At 42.4% G+C, this 24,434-nt stretch overlaps 1 protein-coding gene across 4 annotated transcripts; it reads right to left on the bottom strand.

Annotated features, from left to right (window-relative positions):
- Window positions 1–2,884: 2,884 nt before the first annotated feature.
- Window positions 2,885–23,484, bottom strand: LOC112155621 (dual-specificity tyrosine-(Y)-phosphorylation regulated kinase 2). Of its 4 annotated transcripts, none has more exons than XM_024287350.2 (9): window positions 23,276–23,484; window positions 22,831–23,202; window positions 22,552–22,749; window positions 12,595–12,698; window positions 8,581–8,896; window positions 8,348–8,511; window positions 7,033–7,422; window positions 6,874–6,964; window positions 2,885–4,671 (listed from the first exon to the last, which is right to left on the bottom strand). In XM_024287350.2, the coding sequence occupies exons 3-9, from the start codon at window positions 22,589–22,591 to the stop codon at window positions 4,034–4,036; spliced, it is 1,743 nt and encodes a 580-aa protein (XP_024143118.1). In that variant the 5' UTR covers window positions 22,592–22,749; window positions 22,831–23,202; window positions 23,276–23,484; the 3' UTR covers window positions 2,885–4,033. The 4 variants fall into 4 exon arrangements, with proteins under 4 accessions (XP_024143118.1, XP_024143125.1, XP_036066095.1 ...); XM_024287357.2 differs by having other exon boundaries at window positions 22,552–22,705; XM_036210202.1 differs by having other exon boundaries at window positions 22,552–23,202.
- Between the last annotated feature and the right edge of the window lie 950 nt (window positions 23,485–24,434).

Genomic DNA, 24,434 nt, shown 5'->3' with positions numbered 1-24,434 from the left:
ATCGATCACACTTTTTTTTTATGCTAGCAGTCTCATCTTGCGCTTAGCTAGCATGATCAGGGAATGCACTTTGGTAAATTCAACCAAATGCCTGAGGTGTCAAACTCCACAGTAATGCTCTCTGAGGTACCAATTCTTTCAAATCACGCTAACAGCTAACAACACTGTTAGCATTCATTTAGCAACAGGCTAGTGTTAGCTTCACTCTCGACAATCCGCGTCAGTGCAGCAGCTAGCGGCTGGACGCTAGCAGTCAAACGGCTAGTGTTAGTTTAGCCCTGAAATCAGCAGGTGTTGCCCATGAGTCCCAAGGCAACGAGGGCAACGATTGGCTGATATGTGTCTGTACATTGTGCAGCCATGTGATAAGCCCCGCCCCCCACACAAACAAATGTTGACATCAGTGCTGATCAGTTTAAAGCTACACTGTGAGGACGATGGCCTGCTCTGCTGGCACTGTAAACATCATGAAGGCCCAAAGACTCGATGGGAGTACTCGAACCGTGTCGACGGGATGGAGGCGTGGACACGGCTGGAATAATACTGACGTTGGCCCCACGTATGGCTAGAATAGTCTGCACCAACCAAAGAGGAACGGCAACAGCTGGCTGAGATCAGCAGCATCTGGAGAACCAGGAGACAGACGTTCTAGATCAGAGAGATGTTGATACGATGATGAGAACTGAAGAGGAAAAAACACTAAAGTTTGATTGAAAATGATAATCCGCTGTAAATAACGGTTTATGGAGGAAATCGTCCAGGATCTAGGTCGGAATTCCATCCCTAAGACAGTTCAGGACGATCCGTCGATCTCCACTTTAACACAACTGACAAAATTCTCACGACTTTTTCAAACCTCAAACGCCATCAGGACCACGATTCGTCATGACGATGTCGACTCATAAAATAGTTAACTAAATTAGTGTTTTATTTATTTATTTTTTTAAGTCTTGTCTTTAAGTCTTGTTTTAATGCCAGAAACAAATAAAGGAAAGAAGCGACTTGATTAATTAAAGGTTTAAAAAATGATCGCCCTGATAAATGTGATTGGTTGACTATACACCTTATACGTCTGTAAAAACCTAATGACTATCAAGGACTTGTTTTTTAGCAAAAACTACATTTATTTGTCAAATTTTTCACACGCAATGCATTGTGGTCTATATTCACCAATCTAGCGAGCATTGATGCTAACTAGCTTTTTGCAAAGACTCCTGGGAAGTTTCCAGGGCACTGGATTTTGGAATTGTAAATTCGGACACCCCTAAGGCGAACGCTCGATATAGCGATACAGAGTAGAGCAGGAGTTCAGACAAAGATATGGATGTTTTCTCGTAAAGTAAAGGGGTGGGAGGAGCTAGCATTAAACCGTCAACTCGAACCGGTTTATAATTATTGGTTTTAGATACATTAACTTTAATTTTAGAGCTAGTTTCTTCTTCATGTTTGACTGCAGTTCAGACCAACGTTAAATAGAACTTTAGGATAAATATTTTTCTGACTCCGTCGAGACTTGACGACTCGGACTTGTGATCGGCCGACAAAGTCCTCCCAGAAGACGCTCAACGACTGCCGAGATGCTGCTAACTTCAGCAGCAGCTGTTGCCAAGAGACGGCGTCCGAGGGGGCGGGTACGTTGGGTGGGCGTGGCATGGCGATGAGATACTGAAGGCACAAAGTTACAACTCTCAGCTCTTTGTCTCACCACTTGTTAAATTGTCTTTAAAGAAACACAAAACACACAACCAAACATCCTAACGAATCATTAAAAAACAGCTCAGAGAGACTCCTCCTCTCTTCCTCTTGCTCCTCCTCCTTCATCGGGAATGGGCAGAGCTTCCCCTGAGATGGGCGGAGCAAGTAGTGTCTGCATGTTTGACGTCGTCGTTCCTCCTGTGCATAATGTAACTGTCACTCACTTCCTGTGTGCTACATTACATCGCCAGGGCGACCCTGGGAAGCTCCTCCTCCTCTTCATCCTCCTCCTCTTCCTCCTCATCACATGACTCGACCTTCGGAGTGCGTTCAGACGACAGCGTGTGTTTGTGTCGGGGAACAGGCTCTAAAGACCTCCATATTGCACACATTCACACATTCACACACAACAACTGATCCATAAATATTCAAATGTGGCAAATAAATATAAAACTCTCCTAAAGCGACGCAGAACCTGGACAGTTTGACCTCAGATTGGGGGTTTACTCGCCTCAAGGCAGAAAACATTCACCGTCTAAGATCTAAACTCGGTTTAAACACTTTTAAAAGGTTTTATTTGAATGAAGTCGTGATGTCCCTTAAAAAGTAATAAAGCTGGAAACACTAAATATTCTCCACTGAAACTGATGATGTGAAAACAAAGATTTTTTTTTTTGATATGAGATAAAAAACATGAAAAACCTTAAGTGTTTCTCTTTAAAAAAACACCTTTTCTCTGCTAGATCTATTAAAAAAACAATTTAACGGATCAATGACAGAATATTCACCTCACATTTAAAAAAAACCTAAAAAATAATAAACATGTTGTAGTAAAAAATAGTTACGGCCTTAAAATCATGTACTTGTCCTTAAAAGGTTTTAGTTTGATTTGTTTTTTAAAGTTTGAGATAAATTAAAAATTTCAAAGATATTGTTTTTTAATTGTTCCATTTTATTTTTTGCTAATGGTAAAATTAACAGAAAACTAACTGGAAGGATCTGAATTATTTACTATAAAAAGGGATTTACTTCAATGATCTGGAATTATTTATTCATAATAAAATTTCATTATTTTTGTTGTTTTTTCCTAATTTTCCATAACAAAACAATGTATTTTCTTTTTTTTATTTTCAAATGGTGTTAAAATTTGAAATAACAAAACAAGCTGATGAAGTTTTAAAAAGTTGACTTGAGTTTATTTTCTGTTTAAACTCATTGGTTTACTAATTTTTCTGCACTTTTCCATTTTTTCTGAATAAAGCTAATTATTTTTAATTTTTAAGCTACATTTAAAGAGATTAACATGTTTTTCTGCATATTTCTGCCATCAACATTAAATCATTTGGTTTCAGTAAATTCTTAGAATATTGAGTTTTTTTTACACCAAACCATCGTTTTGTGTCAGACAGTCTGAACTCTCAATCATTCACATTTTTTCATATTTCAAAACAAACGAACTTGCTATGCTAGCTGCTATGCTAGCTGCTATGCTAGCTGCTAATCCCTCAGACGTGTAAATCGTCTCTGCGTTGTTTGACGCACAGAAACACAATCGTTGTGTTGGTGTGTCGTAAGGCTGGGCAGTGGTGAGCTGACATGCTATGGCTAACACGGCTAAGGCTAGCCACAGTCCTGCTGAAGAAGGCAAACTGTGAGGCAGCTACGACTCGCACACGAGCTTTGCTCAGTTTGCTAGGCTAACTTTAGCGCGTTAGACTGAGGATAGGTAGCAGGACGACAGCTAGCCTCAAACAGCTAGCTGTCCTATGAGTAAAAGTGCCATTGAGAGTCGACAGGCGCCATGCTAGGAGGCTAACACCTGCTAGCGGAGTCATTTTAAACAAACTAGCAACAAAAGTTAGCTAGCTAGCAGGTAGACTGTTGAGTCAGAGATCTACGAGTCATTTCTGTAAAAACTAAACCAGCAAACTGAACTTATGTTAGCATTAGCATTCAAAGGGAAACATCAGTCAGAGGAGAACGTCTGCTCTCTCAGCATTTTGGTGTTGAATCAATACTAGATTTGTTTTCAAAAGCCTTGTTCCCTCCATCAGCACCATGTTGTTGTTGTGAGTCTGCAGCAGCAGAACCGACCCGGCCTGCTGCTCAAACGGAGGTTCTGAACGCACCCCACTTCACCACAAACAGATCGGCTTCCATCCCAGCACGCACTCACACTCAGAGTTTCTATTGGCTGTGGTTGTTTGGAACGCACCCCAGCATCGCTCCACGAGACCGAACGATCTTCAAAACTGGAGAGACTAGTTCAATCCAGGTCCGACTGGCTGCTGCGAGCTCAGATTCGTGTCCCGCCACAGCGAGCGGGGTGCGGTCACTCTCAGCTGACCAGTTTGGGCAGAACCGTCCGGGGCTGGATGTTGCCGTTGGCGTCGGTGATTGCTGCTAAGTTAGTCCTGGTTTTGGAGGAGGAGGTGGTGGTTGACGTGGTGGTGAGCTTAGAGTTGGAGGTGATGGTGCCGTCGGTGGTGCCGCGTTTAGACGAGGAGGTCTTGTCTCCGGGGGCGGTTCCCGTCGGCGGCTTGGGGAGTCGCCTCCGGAGCCAGGCGTGCCGCAGGGCCTGGCTCGGCGTCATCCGGTGAGCCGGGTCCCACTCTAAACACTGCTTGAGGAAGTCCAGGAAGAGCGGGTCGTCGCAGCCCTTCAGCGCCGTACTCCACACCTTGCTGCCGGGGGGGCCGCGCACCTTCCCCCGCCGCGAGCGGCCTCCGTTCAGCACCGTGCTGCCGTCGCTCAGCGTGGTGACGGTGCAGTACCGCGGGTATCCTTTGGACGACACAAAGTTCTTAGCCCGCTTGGAGGCATCCAGGATCTTCTGACTCGGCATGCCCAGAAGTTCTATGATGCAGGCCAGCTGGTCGGCCTCGTCCTCCCCCGGTAACAGCGGGTAACCGGTCAGGAGCTCGGCCAGGATGCAGCCCAGAGACCACATGTCGATGGGCATCCCATACCGGGAACCTGCGGAGAAAAAAACAGGCCGAGTCAGACTCCACTTTCTCTCAGGTTTTAGATTTATGCCACAAACTCCTTCAGTCCTGCATTTTTCAGAGAATATGTCGCGTTTTTGCACATATTGGTCGGGGGTGCAACTTACACTCAGAAGAGGCTTACGGGCTCGTTTATTTGTTATTTTCTCCCCAACAACTGGTCACCCTTTAGCTGTAGTTTCATGTTAACAACCACTAGAGGGCGCTGTAGGCGCGTATCAGTATTAGCTAGTACTGACACAAAAGAAGAAGCGCCATTCAAAGAAATGTTATTTTTGGTTTTATCCCCCCTCAAAAGTCATCAAACTGGGTCACAGAGACAGAAGTACCGCTGAAAGCGTCCATCATTTAGATGCAACTGCTGCAGGAGACAATGAGGAACTCCTAAAAAAAGATTTAAAAATAAATATTCCTGATCTCTCAACGTCCTCCCTGTCCTCCACATGTTGTAAATGAGTCGATGTTCCCATGTAGCAATGTCAGTCAAATATTTTAAATGCATAAAAACTACAACTCCCAGATGTCCTCTACAAACCAAACAGTTCATTCTGTAGGATGGCTGGGAGACATTGAGTTTTTAAAATGTTCTCTACTGGATTTCTGCATTTGCATTGCTGCTAGTCAGAAGGTCAAAGGTCACACATGGTCACATTTCACAATCTCTAAGCCAACAGCTCAAAATGAGCATAAAACTTTTCCATGAGAGAAAACACATTCACACACGTCTGCCCCCTGCAGGAGGAAACATGACATTACAGCACAGAATAAGTTCTGGTGGAACTTTGACTCCCAGCAGAGATGCTGCTGATGACGTCTAATATCCCACATTCTGGTCTTTGAACTGTCGAATCTCTTCAACCGTTTATGTAATCAACATAATTCTGACACAGAAAAGCAGCTTCACATATTGACACAAACTGGATATGCAGATAGTCAGAATCAGCTGATTTTCATGAACACGATAGTAATATTAAAGACTTGAATACCAGCAAAAGATGCTTTTCTTTGAACCCACTGGAAATTCGTTTAACAGTCAAAGACTGGTGGCAGTCCAAGACCGTAAACGCTGGAGCTAAAGCTACGATGATGAAGGATTAAGGAGAGAATTCAACCTGAGGAGCAGAATGACAGTAGAAGGGAATGGGAGGGGCTACAGAAAGGAGGGCGGGACTTGGACAGATGGCTGCGTGGCAGCATTATCTGGGAGGCTTTAAGAAAAAGTTAAAACAAACAAACAACAAATGGAGAATTTTTTTCATAAACTGGACCGCCACCGAGGCGGTCCAATGACAGGCGGGTGCCATGAAGGCTACCGGGCGGCTGCTGGTACTTCATACGGACGACCGTTGTCTGGAGACATTCACATATTGTCCAATCAAAGCTGTTAAAGTCCCATCATTTTTCACACTCCCACATCTGTGAAATTTGTTCTCTGTATTTGACCCCTCCCATTGGGGAGGGGTCAAATACTCAGCAGACTCAGTCCGCTGAGGAAGCATTTGGTGGTTTAACCCCCCAATCCAACTCTTTACTGCTGGAAGTGGGTCTCAGTTTTAGAGTCTTTGGTGAGACTCAGCCGGGATTTGAACTTGTGACCTTCCAGTCTCAGGGCGGACACTCTACCAAAGGCCACTGAGCTGGTGTCGCCTAATTTTGTAGAGTGTCATCTCCCCTTGACTGACTGACTGGCACTGTCTACATTCATGGAAACACCAAAAATTTTCTAAAAATGTTATATTTATAGCAGCACTGTGTTCTGCATCCTGATTGGCTGGAGACCTGTCAATCAATCTCCTCTCTGCCTCCTGTACAGAACGAGTTCAGTTTGTCAGAGTTACATAAACCGTCGATCACAATCAGATCTTTGTTTTTTATTCGATAATCACGGACTTATTTTTCTGTGAAGGTTTGAACTTTAAAAATGTTCATGTGGATAAAGTGCTTGGTGAGGAGTTTGACAGCCTTAAAACATCTAGAATGAATGTAAAAATAAAGCCGAATACTTCCAGATTTAGTCTATTGAGTTATTTTTAGAACATAAAAGTTGCAATAATTGATATATTAAAGGATGACATGATCGGTAGATGAGAAGAACCTTTAATGGTCAGAATAACGAGAAACCAGAGAAGATCTGCTTTCCTGGTGGTTTCTGCTTAAACAGGGAGGATCTTACCTAGAATGACCTCTGGTGCTCGGTAGAACCTGGACTGGATGTAGGTGTAAACCCTCTGATGCTCGAAGCAGCTGGAACCAAAGTCGATGACCTGCAGGAGACAGAAACGTTGAGCGGAGCAGCAGCAGAAGCCGTCCAGCGCCCGAGACGGCGTCTGACCTTGATGCCGCTCCGGCCTTGCTGCTTGAGTAAGATGTTCTCCGGTTTGAGGTCGCAGTGGATGATCCGGTTCTTGTGCAGCGCGTCCAGACACTGCAGGATGGAGTGGGCGAACTTCCTGACCAGCGGGAGGCTGAAGCCCTGGAACTTGTTCTTCTTGATGAGCTCGTACAGGTTCATGCTCAGCAGCTCGAAGGTCATGCAGATGTGGTTGCGGAAGGTGAAGTTCTCCAGCATGTGGATGACGTTCATGCCCGAGTCCTTGTCCTGCTTCTTCAGGTGCTCCAGGATGCGGATCTCCTCCGCCGCCTGCCGGTGGAAGCGCTTCTCGTTGCGGACCATCTTCAGGGCCACGTGGGTCTGGGCTTTGTGGTCGAAGGCCTTCACCACCTGGAGCGGAGCACAGAGGTCGTGACCTTTAGCCTTCAGAGGAGGCTTCAGTTTCGTCCATCACCACAAACAAACGTTTCACACAAACGTATTAAACTAAAACTACAAAAGTAGCATTACCTGCGATAATGCTAGTGTGAAGTCTGTGCTGAAACTAGTCTCAGAAGCTTTTTGCTGAAAATGCAAAAGCTATTTGCAAAATGTTAAATTAGCAAAATGACTACAAATTTTGTTAAAGAACTATGAAAGAGCGATGAAGATGACCTGAACTTCTGAAAAATTTGAAGTAAAATTGCTTAAAAATCCTTAATACAAGCCAAAAATATATAGTGTGTTAAATATCAGATAAACTTTAACTTAGCGTAAAAAACCCTCAGTAGATGCCAAAGTAACTAAAAAGCTAACACATTGCTTAAATACTAGCATAACTCCAAAATAGCATCGAATTCCACAGTAAACCAAATGAGTAAAAACGTTAGCATGTTGCTAAAACAGAAGCTAAACTCTAAATTAGCCTAAAAACGTCAGTAGATAACAAGTTAGCAAAAAACGTTAGTCTGTTGCCAAAATATGAGCGGAACTCTATTTTTTTTTAATAACTATAAAGATGAAAACATGTTAAGATGTTTAAAGGTTTGTTGTTAATCTACTTAAAATGTTTAAATTTGAAGACTTTCTCATTCTTTTCCTAAGGGATATATTTTTCTCAATATTTCAAGAACTATCAAGTTTATGAAAACTGCATACGTTCTGATACCAAGATTAATGAAATCTTTGAAAGTGTGATTGAGTTTTGACTCAACATCAACACAATTAACAAAAAGTAAAAAGCTCAGAGGGAAAAACAGAATATAAAGTCTGACCCCCAATGAGCAAAATGTGTCTACAAACAACCCAAAGACCCAGACGGTCCGGCCCGTCGTACCTGTCCAAAGCTGCCTTTGCCGATGACCTTCAGGACTTCGTAGCGGTAGGCGATGTGGTCGTGTGGGACCTGGATGTACGACCCCTGATCGTCGTCATAACCGCCGTTATTGGGCCCGCCGAGAACTCCTGACCTCTTCTTTGCGTTTGGACCGACGAAATAGACTAAAACAAAAGCAAAGCTGGTTATTTTAGGCCTTCAGCCGTTCATCTCCACCACGGACAGCGGCTCACCCTCGGGGAAGCCGAACACTTCGTGGTGCTCGAACGAGGACATCTTGGACATGAACTGCTTCATGGCCTGCTCGGCCGTCAGGGGGTTGCTCTTTGGCTTGCCGTCGGCGGGCTTGTTGGAGGTGGCGCTGCTCTGGCGCCCGTGCTGCGCCGCCTCGGAGGTTTGCCGCTCCGGCAGGGGGAGGCCCGGCCGGGTGGAGCCGAGCGGGGCCAGGCCGTTGGGCTGAGAGGTCAGGACCGGACGCTTGTTCATGTTCTCCTCGTACAGCTGGGTGACGTGGACCTGCGGCTCCGCCATGGTGGCTTTGGGGCCCCCCTGAAACATCACGCCACATCAGGAGGTTTTAGACGTCTAACCAGAGCATTTCCTGTCCCAGTACGAACAGAAAAACTTCCATTGGTTCTTTCATGATCCTTGATAAAAGAATAAGACTCAAAGAACGTTAGATCACATTGACTAAAGTCAGAACTGCATCTTGGTCCTGAGTGTGATGCGATCGCCGCCGATACATTCCAGTTCAAAGGCCGCAGGACTGAACCAGACAAACACCTCCACATGAATGGTTCCCCTGAATCTAATTACCCAGCTCCCATTGACCCACGGCTCTCCGCTCGTTGTGTCCCTCCCTGTTGCCGTGGCGACCAGCACACCTGGCTCCTTTCAGATAACCGTGTTGGTTTCACAAACGGAGCGCCCCGGTTCAAAGAGACGCTGGACAACGCGGTGTCGGATCAGAACCGGGGTTTGAAAGATCTATGACATCAGCTACTGTCTGTTCATCCATCCAGTCGCTAGGAGGGTGACCATTCATTTGAACTACGGTTTGATTCATATGATAATATTATTTAATTCTGAACGATCCGATTCACCAATCTAAAGTCAATCCATCTTTATCCAACCTGTTTGATCCATTATGAGAACGTTCTACCACACTGTGGTCACATGACTTCGGTAAATTCAAAGTGTTTCCACACATTGGACGGAATGATGTTTCATCGCGTTTTGCTGGATCACATGTGTTGTTTTTACCTTAGAGTAAACCAATCATGTCTCAATCCAGATGGAATTTTACAAGTTTGATTTTGGATTTATTTCATTTGTCAACGATTTTTCATTGGTACAGTTCAGGGGTCGGCAACCTTTACAGTAAAAGAGTCATTTGGTCTCAATTTCTACTGATCAAAGCCTAGAAGGAGCCGTATAGTCTTACTTTAGCCTTTAAAGTCCAATATGATCATTTTTTTAATTAAAAAAACAAAAAAACATTTTCAGTAGAGCTTTCTTATTTTGATAATTTAATTGAGATTATCAACCATTCCCCATCCTTGTATTAACCCATCTGTTTTATTCCCCTTAGACCGAGTTCACATCGGATGTGGAAGCGCATCAAAGCGGCGTGGAACGGAGGCCGCTTCCATTCGGCGCCCGTGTTACGCTAGGTTCACACCGCATGCGGAAGCGGCGCAGCGTGGAGTGCGCGCTCTCACCTGCCATCACGGGTAAGTTAATAACCTAAAAATATGACCACATGTTTCTGCTAAGAAGAAGCAAGTAGTTAGTAAGCCTACACTTCTTTGTCTGTTGTTGAGACACGCAGAGATCAGTGTGTGTTTGTTGTGACTGTATGTTTATTTTTTTACAGTCTGTTTAGATACAAAATCATGATTGTATTTGTCAATCTCGGTATTTTATTGCGAAAAATTCTATTTTGAAAATAAACCGGATTCTCTCATACATGAGAAAATCAGGAAGTTACATCAAGATACTGGAAAAAATGCAGTTTATTTTCAAATACAGACAATTTTTCACAATAAAATACTGCAACTGACAAATGGAATCATGTTTTTGTATCTGAACAGACTGGAGAGATGAAAATAAACAACACAATGCACAAAAAACAAACAGATCAACATAGTGGGGTTTGTGGTTTTTAGTGTCTTCTGATGGCAGAAAAAGCTCTAAACAACCACAGCGTAATGACCATCGCAGAAAAATACGTGTCTGGTGTGAACTGGAGGTTAAATGGATACCATGCCGCTTTACCGCGCTTCCGGTGTGAACCGGGATTAGAAACTCCAAAACTGACGATTAAAGAATCAAAATTATAACAGGTCTGGATTCATTCAGTAAAGCATGTAAAAGTCCCCCATAACTAATTAAATCCACAAATTGGTTTAAGATCAGTTTTATCTGCGTCATTCTTTGCATGAATATCTGGCTTTTGTTGTTGTCAGTTTCTGAATCGTGTTGCTCATGTGATTCAGTCACTTTCCCACAGACTCATCATAACTATGAACTCCCAGCAGGACTTTCTCATTAACTCGGTGAGGCTAAATGATCCCGTTGGTGCCTTATTTTGGGTCGGGCGGTGCGTCTGTGACAGCCGCCCGTTTCGTGTGTCCTGGTGTGTGAGCATCCGTGTGTCCTTTACAGCAGCTGATAAACCAATCAGCTGTTTAAGCAGCAGGAGGCTATTCTTAGCCACGAGGCTTCAGACGCCTGTGGCAGCGAGTGAGCGAGCGAACGCCTTGAAGAATCTGAATTCACCGTTTCCATCAGATGCAGCAGACGGGTGGAAATGAACCAGACAGAATCGGATGACGGGATGATGGTTGTGTGCAGACCCCATAGTTTTAGAGAAGAGTTTTTGTTGTTTCCACAGTTATTAACTAAAGTATTTGGTTCATATTTGTAAATAATAAACATGTTTCTGTCGAGTCCAAACCTCGTCAGCAGAGATCATTTAACAAAACCCACGACACACAAAGCTGTTCATCTCTGCCATCAAACCTGATCTTCCTCAGTCGTCCAGTTTTAAAAATAAACTAATTGAGTTTCTTGGAGAGATTACGAAACACAACTGGGCTCTAATAAAGTGGCTGCAGGAGTTGACTCTCCTCTCCCAGAAAAACCTAGAGAGGCCGCATGTCTGGACAGCTGACAGCAAAGCCGTCTGGTGCGACAGAAAGCCACTTGTCAGTCTGAGGACCCGTTTCCACGGCAACGATAGACAGAAGTTTTGATTTCAAAGTGTGGAGGGCGAGAACATCTTTACATGACGTGGTCGTGACCTTTGGGAAGAGTCTAGAGGTGGAAATCTGACCTTCAATTAAACCTCCAGACTAAAGAAATTCAACTTTTCCAGTTTTGCTGTCATTAATGGAGGTGATAAAAATCAAACATCTTAACCATCATTAGCTTTAAACTTGAAGTGTTTAAATGTTAAATGTTGTTTAGGTACCCGAGTCTTCCTATAACTTCCTGTGACATCACTACTGACCCGGATTAGCTCTAGCCTACTGCGCATGTGTGTCAAAAACAATGGCAGATGCAGCATTAGAAAGTGCACACCATAGTTTTGAGATATTAAAAAAGAAAAACCACGACTATTAAATTAGTCACCGACTATTTCAATAGTCGTTTAGTTGTTGATTAATCTGCCAATCGTAGCAGGCCGAGTTATGACGTCATCGGTCTGCACCCCGAGAGAGGACAACACACCTGATCAACCATCATTACAGTCTTTTAAATTGATCATGTGACCATACAGTAGAATGTTCTGATTATTCTGATGAGGAAAAACAACAACTTTATCAAACTCAAGTGTGAATGGATTTGACATTCATTCTTGTTTACTTGTTTGTAAACAGATTTCATTGATTATCTTGAAGAAAAACCAGGAATCTGGAAAACTTCACCTGAACTGCTCAGTAGCAGGTATTGATCTCAGAGTCACTGCTGGAAGTTTGGGATAAATTGTATCCATTTTAGGTCAGTGAATCGGATCAGAATGAACCAAAATCGACTATAAATCACATTGTAGTTCAAATAAACCATTTCAGTTCAGTTAGAAATAAAAGCCACGAGGAAGTTTCAGAAAAACGGAGCTAAAAGTGAACCAGAACATCAGAACATGGTTTTATTTCCAGTCGTACGGCTGCTCTTCTTCCATCAGCAGCTGTGAAAACACACTGAAAAACAACCGCGGCGAGCGCGGGACACAGCGTTCCTACCGTCAGGGGGTTGTGGTTGCTGGTGCGGAGCGGCGGCAGGGCGACGGGTGACGTGGTCTGAGAGCCGCTGTGACCGGGAGAGCAGACCGGCTCGCCCGATTTGCCTGAAGGACACAGAGAGAAGGAAGGTTGAAGGATCTGGAGAAGGCTGCGGTGGATGCCGACCTTCACACAACAACAACAACAAACTACATGGAAAGACGGGATTCCCAACCTGCAGGAATGAACCCTCACAGCTCTGTAGTCGTATCAATTCGAGCCTTCTAGTTTGTTTTCTTCTAAATAAAACTTCTGGTCAAGGACGGATTCTGCGACCTATCATCTCTGATGTTTGGTCTAACTCATGACGAACTTCAGAAAACAAGGAAGGATCTGTCAGCTCCACGCTCCTCATGGTCATCGCTTATTTGTTATGTGAGGGATTTGAAAAGATTTACAATAACTTAATAAGGGAGGAATTTTCATTTCATGGAAAAACGCGATGAAATCAGTGGAAACCAATGATGCTGGAATTAGAGCCAGTTAAAAACAAGGTTTGGTTCATGTGATTCTTCATTCCGTTGGTCAAATATGATAGAATCAGACAGGATTGATCAGAAATGTTTAAACGTCTTGTTTTTAAAAACTGATTGAGTTTCAGAGATGATATCTGGGAACAGAAAGAGCCTTGTTCCACTCATGTTCCGCTCATATTTTCATCTCCCTTGTGGCTGCAGTCAGTCCTGTTCCATTTTTCTAGGGACCTACGACAGATGGGGGCCCTCATGAGGTACGCTTGGTACTGTTTAATGGGTCCATTTTACGATGGAAACGTTCAAAATACCGGACCGAACCGCTCAGTGGAAACGAGGCTTTAAAGACCCACATCTAAGACGATGATGTTTTGGGTGTTTATGACCTTCGTGCTCTCTTATGGGGTCCAGATGACCCCCCTTTTAGTGTAAACATGCCTAGGATAGCACAAGGTTTACAGACCTACTCCCATGAAAATGGTGTTTTGGTGTTTTTAAACTTGTTCTTGTGGAATTTTTCTGATGGGCATAAACAAAATAAAGATTAAAATGGGATTTCTTAGTATTTCTTAATTCAAATCACAATGGATCAGAAAATCAGATGGTAGAAAAAGCTCAGACTGATGATGCAGCTGCTGAAATGGGCGGGGCCAAAGTCTCCTCCCCCCTGTGATCACTCTGGCCCGCTCACACCCAAATGTGCGAAACATGATGAGGGTTCAACACTTGTCCTGGAGCAAACTGTGATTCTGGTTCAAAATTGTACAATTGAGTTGATCCAATATCGCTTGCCGTTATTTTTGCGCCGCTAATGCTAGCTTGAGGCTATAAGCTTGAGTAAACAGAGCATTCAGCGACGGGGAAGGGGGCGGGTTGCTCTGTGTCAACAGTCTAGCCCACAACCCTGAACTGTATTTCTAATGAGCTACTGCCGCTGTGCAGAAAATATGTCTAAAAAAACGAGGCTTTTTGATTTTGGCTGAAAACATCATCATTAAAATGATCACTGGGAACGATTTTATGAAAATATGGTTGGAATGGGACTTTAAGGTGGCCGTACGAGCCTCAAGGGAACTGCAGGACACACCTGTCCTCGTAACCCTTCCGCTCTCCTTAGTTTGTTTACATTAAAAGTGGGGTCATCTGGACCCCCCAAGACAGTGCGCTGAACTTTTTTTTATCTTTGATTTTTGAGTTTCACTAATGTCCATGACAGACATAAAATCCTGTCCACCTTTGTCATGGAAGGAATCACATATCAATATGTGGTTGGAGTCAACTGGACCCCGAAGAGAGCGGAAGGGTTAACATGAAGCCACTCCTCTCTATGAGCCTACGTGGACCGGACAACCCAAAAACCCACAGAACCCGTACGGGTCGTGTGACTAAGGGCTTTGCTGTCCATAAACAGTCATGACTTCCTGTGTGTCTGTAATCCGTTCTGTCACCAGTTCCTGAGGTGCTTCTTAAGAAGGGCGTTAAAGCATGAAAGAAAAGATCTGAATGTCGTTTCTCTTTCACTGGAACATTCCAGGAGGCTCGGTTTGACAGCAGGAACGCTAAAATCACCCACATCTGGATTACTTTGATAGATCACACGGCTTCACCTGTGTGATGACGTTGCCTGAAGTTAAAAACCTGAAAGCAAAAGCACACAGTGCCAGGAGGAGGCCTGATGAATGCCTTCACCTGTTCTCTGCAGACCACAGATCTTCAAATCACGTGGAACATCTTTGTCCTTACACTGTTGGTTTTTAATATATCAGGAAACATGAACGTCAATGCTGTGGCGCCCAGAACACAACGCTGAAAAGGTCGACACTTGGGCTGCCACGGTTAGTCGACTAATCGATTATTAAAATGGTCGGCGACTAATTTAATAGTTGATTAGTCGTTACTTTATATTATATGGAGTCAGAGTGCAGTAAAGTTGAAAGTTATAATGGCATTCTGCTAGATTTATGGACTATTTTGGCATTTATTAAGGTTTTTTGGAATATTTTATAATTTGGCTAATATTCTAGCCACATGCTAGCTGTTTTGGCTAACTTAGGCTTTTTGTCATTTTTTAGGCTAATTTGGAATGTAACTATTATTTTATCTGGATATCATCTTCAGTACAGTCATGGCCAGAAGTTTTGAGAATGACACAACTATTAATTTTTCCAAAGTCTGCAGTTTCATGGAAATGTATATATACTCCAGAATGTTCTGAGGAGTGATCCACTCAACTGCAATTATTTGCTTAATCCCAATTTGCCTTGAAAATGAACTTTATCACTGAAACCCCATTTCCACTGCATTTCAGCGCTGCCACAAAGGACCAGCTAACATCATTCTCAATAAAAGCTTTTGATACTTGTGAAATGCTTCTAATTGTATGTCATTATACCATAGACACATCTGGCAAACACCTAAAAACCCTGAAGGAACAGACCTTGTGGAAATTCAATATTTGTGTCATTCTCAAAACTTTTGGCCATGACTGTATTTTCAGCTATTAGCTTTAGTGATTTCAGCTATCAACTTCAGCATCTTCAGCAGCCAAATTCAGCTTACAGCATTCACTAGCATTAGCACAGGTAATGCTATATATCTAGTATTTAGTTAGCTCAAACCTAATGATGGTTGTGATGTGTGTTTTACATCCAGTTTGCACATCACCCAATTAGTCGACTAATTGGAAAATAATCGGTGATTCGTCGACTATTAAAACACTCGTTTGTGGCAGCACTAGCTGACAGCACCAGCAGGTGGCGCTTCGTGGTTTGGTCCAGAATACAGAATGACAACCATGGATCGACCCCAACACAGATGTGGGACGTTTTCCAACAGTCTCGTCCTGCAGACGGACACATGCAGCTTTGGTCTGGACCGACTCGGGTTAAAGTGGTCCAGTTTGCCGCCCGTCCAGCAGATTGGCCGGGTCAACGGAGGATGAAGGGTTTAAAATAGACCCATAATCCCAGAGCACAGCCTGCCTCTCTGCACAGTCACCTACTTTAACAGCACAGAGGTTAAAGGTCGCAGGTGATGAGGGCCGGACCAAGTCCAGCCAGTGGCGCTGTACTCTGACCGGCTGGTCCCTCAGCACTTTAGCCGTCGTGGTGGCGCTCCATCTCAGCACTGACCTCAAAAAATGACAAATGCGACAAAGCAGGAACACCAGCGACACGTCTGTGTGTCGCCGTGAGACAGAAATGAGTTCAGCACGAGACATCTGTGCACTAAAAACCTTCATGACACAAACAACTGATGACAACAGCAATGATTACAAATAACCGTTTACAGCAGAGAAAATACATTTCCTTATATCTCCTGGAACTTTCCTTATCGTGAGTTAAAGGAAACCATTAAACACATAAAAAGAAGAGAAGAAAGTGGAAAAAAGTTCAGATAAGTCACGTCTGCAGTAGTGAGCGGCTCTCCTGGCAGTCACGTGTTCACCTTCCTGGTTGTAAATGTGTTATTTACAGCTGTAGTAAAGGGGAGCAGAACAATAAATAACTTTATGGACTTAATAAATAACTGGACGCGAGTCTGAAAGAAAATCGTCTACATGGATCGAAGGAGGACAGAATAAAAAAGCATAAATGATTGAAGTGTTGATGGATCTGACGCTTCAGTTGATGAACAAGTTGGAGGTTTTAGTAGAATGTATTGCAGCCACCGGGATTCCCCAGGGAGGAGTTCTGGGACCGCTTCTGGAGTCTCAAATAATCCAAATTTTCTTGTTATGCAGACGATAATGTGATGGATAAGATAGCTGGTTTGGGATGAAGTTACCTTGAAAAAGTCTGGTATAACTTCATATCAGCTGCTTCAGGAACTTGTTTATTTAAAGTGAGTTTACTGAATATATATATATATATATATATATATATATTTTTTTTTTTTTTTTTNNTTGACTCCAAATGATCCCAAACTCAAAACAATAATCTAGCAAACACTTGAGATAAATGCTGGCTAGCATTACAAGTGAAAAAAAATAACTTGTTTAATCTCACATTTAAAATGCCACCATAATTTAAGTTTTTTTAAGGAATTAAGGTGGTGAAAAATATTTTTATGATGGATTATGTTGATATTAATAATATGCTTTCAATAACAGAAGAAGATATTTGTATCTGCAGTTCTGGAGTCAGTTCAAAAACCCTTTTCAATCAACTTTAATAAACAACCTACTGTCCTATGTTTATATGCTTATATCTATGTTGAAGAGAATTATCTTTTACAAACCTCATCCAGCCTGTTTGAGGATTTTACTCAGTCAAATAAATACAGAATAAATCTACAGATCTGGGTGACATGGACGGGATCAGGTGTCCTCAATGTCTCTGCCGATTCTCCAAGCGGCTGCATCTCAAAGGCTGAAGCAGACAGATGGTCTCGGCTGCTGCTCTGTCCCTAATCTGAGCGCTCGCTGTAATCCAGCTAACCAGGAGAGCCGGCTCACACTCTGCAGGAACCGAGTCGCTGCAGCCCAAACCCACAGAGGCAACAATCAGCTGATCAAAACAATTCTCTACGGTTCAGACAAACTCTAGAAGGAAGCATGAGTGAGATGTTCATTAGAAACATGATGAACTTCTGAAGCTTCTCAAACCGGCGTGTTAGCAATTAGAGTGGAATTTAACGACTTTTAAGGGCGTCAAGAAGAACACCAGCGAGAGCTCCATCTCAGTATCTACAAGCCTCAGCTAGGATTCAGTCGGGAAAAATCCTCTTCAGTCGACAAACAAAATAACAAGAGAACAAGTCCTAATGTTGGAAAGAAAACAGACTTATCAGTTCTAGGGTTCAATTCTTTTCTGTTAGCGAAACAGCATGACTCATCACATTTTACCCAATTCCTGAAACCAACAATTCACTTCCTTAGACTCAGAGGACTAAAATGTTTCATGAACTGTGCACAAACTTCTCTTTAAACTGCTTTGACTCTTTCTAACTAGATTCTGATCATGTTTTTGGTCAGAGAAATAACAAAAAAAATCCATTCTTGACTGATTCTGAAAGTCTGGATCATGAGATCTGCAAATCTCTTTCCAAGACTGATATCTGACTGCACAGGTCTTTCATTCAATAGAGTTTTGTTTTGAAGTGCATCTCTTCCTTCTCCTCACTCTATAGAGTTCAATCACTGCGGGCTGTAGAGTTCTAAGAGTTTTCCAGAGTCCGTCCGGAGCACATCACTTCCATCCTGATGACGGAACAGGAATCTCCAGAGTGGAAAGCACATCGTGTATCCTCAGCCCGACAGATGCACGCCGCCAGAACTGCACAGCAGCGCCCTGAATGTGAACTCGATACCAGGCTGGAAATGCCAGCGGGCCGGCGAGCACGCCCGGCATGCCGCGGCCACATGCTCGCAGAGATGTGACGCTCGGCGGCTCCCGGGGTTACAGAACAGCAGCCGAGTTCAGAGAGAGACCTGGAAATCGCATCGGGTTTCTGCGGATGAAGCCGGAGCGTTTTTCTGCGAATCCAGAAACGCAGACGTACGACGTCTGTGTGAAAACAAACGTCAACAGGAAATGAGCACATCACCTGAAATGGTTTAAAGACCCGCTCAGATCAAATGTATTTCCCGTGATCTTTTGATCATGAGGAGACCATTTCAGCCAAAATCTAAAAACTGGGTTGTTTTCTAGGACATAGATTCTGCAGAGCGGCAGGAGTTATTCAGAAATGCACTTCCGAGTTGTGGGCGGGACTGTTGCAACTCTAACCCCACTTCCCATCATCCATCCGTTTACAACCTCTCCTACTAGCTTACAGCCCCTCAAACGGCGATCAATATCGGAGTTATTCAGCCGTACAGTTTAGATCTAGAGTCCGAGACCAAGAAAACAAGCATATTCATAAAGCCGAGCGTATATTCTACGTCACAAATAGGATCTTTGTCCAATGCCATTTTGTCATCTGCTCCTGATTCCCAACAATTTGAGTAAAGAAATACTCAAGTGAAATTTTTAGCTTAATTTTCCAAATACATGACAGAAAAATGCTAAAAGAAAAAGTTTAAAAACACAAAAAACATGATTTTCATTGAAGTAGGTCTTCAAATTTAATTTGAGGCTTAAATTGACAGCTTTAACTAATGAGCTCTGAAACGTTAGAAATAAAAACTGTTTAAACCAATAGAGGAACTTTATGACTAAAATAAGGAAGTCCTACATTGAAAACTAAAAGAGAAACAATTTTTATATTAAAATAAAAAGAGATTACTTTAAAGGAAAGATGGATCCATATATTAGATACAATTTATTTCATACAAAAACTGATTTTGCTTCGTTCCGTCACAGAATATCCTTTTTTTTAAGCTGAGACCTTGAGAGCAGCTGCTTTTCTGCAGATATTTCATTAAAACCATTCAAATATAAATCTTTAAATGAGTGAGACACCAGTAAACAGTTACACCTGATGAGCAAAATTTACTAAAATTTATTCCTGAAGACAAAAACAGTCTTTCTAAATTACTATTCCTGTTATTTCAAGTCCCAGTGTGACAAATTCTGAACAAATATGTGAGATTCAGAACAAACTGACCGCTAAAAATCCTCCCATGTGAACTTTTTTTTCCGTTGCAGGTTTATGATGCCTTTGTTCAAGAGCTGTGACATCACAGCCCAGATTCCTGACGACCAAAGCACGAATGTCAAGCTCAACTGCATTTGTCCCATCAGATTCCTGACGCTTCTGTAAGTCCTGAAAAATTCCTTAAGGCAGTGATAGCGACTTCAAAACAAAAACTCCATAAAGAACTGGATTTATCTCCTATCCGTCCACCAAAATAAAATAAAAAAAAGAAGAAGCGCTGTAACAAATACAGCACGTACACACTTGAAAAGAGACCCAAAAGACTCAGAGATTTAATTAAAACGTGAAGCTGTTTTCTTAAAAATCAGCAGACAGAAATGTCTAAAACAAACATTTTATCAGTCAGAACTCTAGCTGGTTAGTCCGTCTTTACCGATCTGCTGGACAAACGTCAATCAAGATGACAAAAAGTGAAACTTGTGCCCTGCAGACAGCTAACAGCCAAAGAACTCCATCCATTCACCTCCTGCTGGTATGAGAGGCCCGTGTCAACAAACAGGTCTTTGTTCATCAACATTTTGCATACAACAGCGTCTGAGCCCGCTAATGTAGAACACGAAGAGGAGAACATAAGTGGAACACAGCCTGAGGCAGCACAGACTGTCACCACACGGGCCTGAGGAGGATCCACGATCAAGGGGGGGTCACAGAGATCCAGATTACAGAGAGCCAACTGATGGAAGCAGAGAGGAGGACTACAGCTGAGAAAACACGCTCCCATTGGTCAGCGTTAAAGGTGAGAAATGTGCAGGTGTTGTCGACCGCTGGCGCCGTTTTTCAGTGTCCCGCAGCCTTCAGATGGAGGTCCCAAGCGTGTGATTACAACATGGGAAGACGTGCTAATGAAATGCCTGGCATGCACACAAGGAAGGACGAGCCCGGTGGTGTTGGGCCGGATCGGCTCTGCCTAGATTCTTACCCAACCTGCCGTCCCAGTCCAGAAAAACATAACAAGATTCCTGATGATCCACTGGATTCCAGCTGTTATTTCACTGACTTCAGCTGTGTGACACATGTTTACATGGTTCTGATTATGTTTACACTTATTTCCAATCACTTTCAAGGATCAATTTATTGATTTTGAACAACCAGATACTAATCCAACAACAATTTGTTTCTCTGGGGGTTTAGCTAGCTTGGTTAGCTAGCTAAACCAACATTTCTACAAACATAAAAGGAAAAAGAAATAAAAGTTGAATTCTAACCAAATTATTTTTCCAACTTTCTACCAGAAAACTGAGCTGTACTTTATTTATGTATTAATAAATGCCAGTTTATTTCCATTAACTAAACCCTTAGAAGTCTTCAAGCTAACACAGTAGCTAGGTTTTGAGCTAGAATCTTTCCTACAATTTACAGAAATGTGGCGATCTTACAGTTGAAATAATTATATTTATGAGAGTTTTAAAACATACAACAGTAATAATCAGATCAATAATATACCTACACTCACATTACAGCTGGAATTAGAGATGTTCACAGTATCTGGATGTTAAAAACATCCATTCAGTCATTAAAATGTGTCATAAAAAACAAGATTCCTGATGATCCACTGGATTCCAGCCGTTATTTCACTGACTTCAGCTGCATGGCACATGTTTACATGGTTCTGATTATGTTTACACTTGTTTCCAATCACTTCCAAGGATCAATTTATTGATTTTGAACGACTATTTCTTTGGACAAATGTATTCAACCTGGTGCTAATCTAACAACAGTTAGTATATTAGGGGTTTTAGCTAGCTAAAACATAATTTCTACAAACAGAAAAGGAAAAGGAAATAAAAGCTGAATTCTAACCAATTTAATTTTCAGGAAACTGAGCTGTACTTTATTTATGTCTCAATAAATGCCTGTATGTCCTGTTTATTTCCATTAGCTAAACCTTTAGAAGTCTTCAAGCTAACACAGTAGCTAGGTTTTAAGCTAGTTTTTTTCCCTTACATTTAGCAGAAATTTGGCAAACTTACAGTTGAAATAATTATATTTATGAGGCTCCTAAAGCATTTAAAGTGATAATCAGATCATTAATATACCTAGACTCACATTCCAGCTGGAATTACAGATGTACACAACATTAGCAAGAATGCTAAGCTAACCGGTTCTGGATGTTAAAAAACATCAGTTTAGTTACAAAAATGTGTCATAAAAAGTAGAAGAACTGCGTTTATAACACGAGTAAATTACAAAAGGTCTAAAAATCTTCTGAGAAAATAGAGAACATTTTGTTCTCCGGTTGTCAAAAACATTAGCAGAGTGTAAGCTAACCGGAAGCTCCAGCCCCGACTTTCGCACGGTAACAACCTCCGCCGTAACACCCATGACAACAATGTGGCCCCATTAAAAGATTTACTAAAGTCTACTCACGGACTAAATGACTCGAATCGGAACCGGAACCGAGCTTTGCTTTGGCCGAGCGGGTTGGTTCGCTCAGGGAAACCAAATGCGGAGTTCCACCTGTGAGGCTCCGGGAGCTGAAGGAGACGTAAACAGGCTGGAACCCGAAGCAGCAGCTCTCCTGCTGCCGCTGTCACTTCTCATCTGACGGCTAAAAATAAACCTGACAGTCGGGCCGACACTTCCACTTCCGCCGCTTTTCACGCCTTTCCTCCCAGCGCTCGCGGCGCGGATTCTGCTCCGGTCCTCCCGGACAGAGGACGGTGGAAGCACCGAGCAGAGGCGGACAGACGAGCCGCAGGAGCGGCGCTGACAGGCGGACACCGGAGCCCGGCGCCTGTCCGGCGGCGCCCGTGACCCGCCAGCCCGCGCGCCCGGACCGCCGCGTGCGTCCCGCGCGGCGCCGGGCCTCGGAACCGCTCTGAGGGCTAAAGCCGGCTGTACTTACCCGTCGGGAGAACCGGGGCTCCGGGCTTCTTGGTTAACATGGCGGCCGCTCCTCTCCTCTGGTCTCAGACGAGCAGGACGCCTCTTCCTCCTTCTTCCGCTCCTCCTCTTCCTCCTTCCCCTCCTCTCTTTCTAATCCTGTTACTCTGTTTACACTCCAGAGAAAAGTATTCAATCTCACTTTCATCTCTGCGGGTTTCTGTCAAATCAATCAAACTCACTATGTTAACATTTCTTTGATCTTCTCACCTGTAGCTTTGTGTCAATGTTTTAAACTCACCTCTTTCTGTAGCGCATTATGTCTCGTTCATTATTTTACAGGTAAAGTGTCCGAAACGGAACATTTGGTCTGAATAGACTCAGAAAAGAAGCTAAAAAAGTTTCCTTCGCCTTTGTCTCTTTTTGTGACTCATTTGCATTTATTAACTTTAATCCCATCTGTGTTTTTGAGTGACATCAATCACTTTGAGGGGATTTTAGCTGTTCGTGCTTTGTGTGTTTCTGTCATTCATCTATAAATTATTTTTTTTAAATGTGTTTAGGTTCGGTTTGGGGTTTTATTGATCTTTTTCTTCAAAGCAGTGCTGCCCCCTGGTGGTCTGTGGACGTTCATGCCTTCTTTGAATCATCCAGAACCCAGAAAAGTCTAAAGCTGAAACATGAAAATGAAAATAATGACGGATTGTCATCAAAATAACATTTTGCAATAAGAATGTGTCCCCCACCTATCTCGATTATTAGATAGTGAGTCTCTGGTCCTCTGAGCTTACTTCCTGTTTCCTTCCTCCTCTGCGCTGTTGTCTTCTGCTCATCTGCTGCCTAGCAACAGGCACACAAACAAAGATTTAAACTCGGTGTTCTGTCTGTCATGCTAACTGCTGTTTCTGCCTGACCCATCTGATCACTGAATAAATTATTTACTCAACAAGTGTTATATCATACAAGTGAGTTTGGCAGTTTTTTCAAGGTTACAGACTTTTAAACATATTATATTTTATAAAAGTTAAAAAAATCACTATCAGTTTAGAACTTTACAGTTACAGGAAATAAACAATAAATTAAACATTGGGAGGATTAATGCCCGAAAATACCAACTTCCAGAAAGTTTTAATGCATGGTCAACGACCTCTATTAACACACTTTTTCAATGTTACAGGGACATTGCATTTTATATCTATCAATTGAGGCAGAAAATTAGCTTTAAACCAGCACACACACAGAAGCACACACACACACACAAAAGGTATATATAAATATATGGTTCTTTTCCTGGCACTTTTTTAACCACTTAATTGATTCATCAGTGGATACCCATACTGGAGATGGGTTAGTTTGTCAGTGTCTTTCTGATTTTAGATTTTAATTTGTGAATACATGTCATTTATTTTGAAGAAAACAACACTATACGAAAACTATTTTTCTCAAATGTGCTTTAAAGACTGAGGCTGTGGGAACTTGTGTTTTTCCAGAGTTAAAATCATCAATTAACTAGTTGCTTTAAGGTTAATCGTTAAAAGAATTTAGTCAAAAAGCCTCACATGAAAGATTAGCATCTTTTCATGTAGACATTTATTTTGATAAGCTCTTTTTGGTCAAATTATTTTCCTCTTTTTACAATATTTCACTTTGTTTTCTATAAAAGTAATAACTAACACACTTTAGCTTTTTCATAACTCCCTAAAAAAATTTGTGGAGAGAATTTTAAGAAATTTTCTACAGACAAGTTTCACATTTGAAACTTTATTTTGTTTGATTTCGTTTTTTAATCATTTAATTATTATTATTCACATTAATTACGTGCAAAATGAATGCTTAATTAAACATCTACGCAGATTAACATGGACCATCATCTCCCGGTTGTCCTAGTTGGAGGAAAATGGCTTT

The sequence above is a fragment of the Oryzias melastigma genome, linkage group LG23, assembly GCF_002922805.2.
Source record: "Oryzias melastigma strain HK-1 linkage group LG23, ASM292280v2, whole genome shotgun sequence".
NCBI classification, from domain to species: Eukaryota; Metazoa; Chordata; class Actinopteri; order Beloniformes; family Adrianichthyidae; genus Oryzias; species Oryzias melastigma.
The sequence above is the reverse complement of the archived record's forward strand: the minus strand, read 5'-3'. Positions and strand labels throughout refer to the sequence as shown.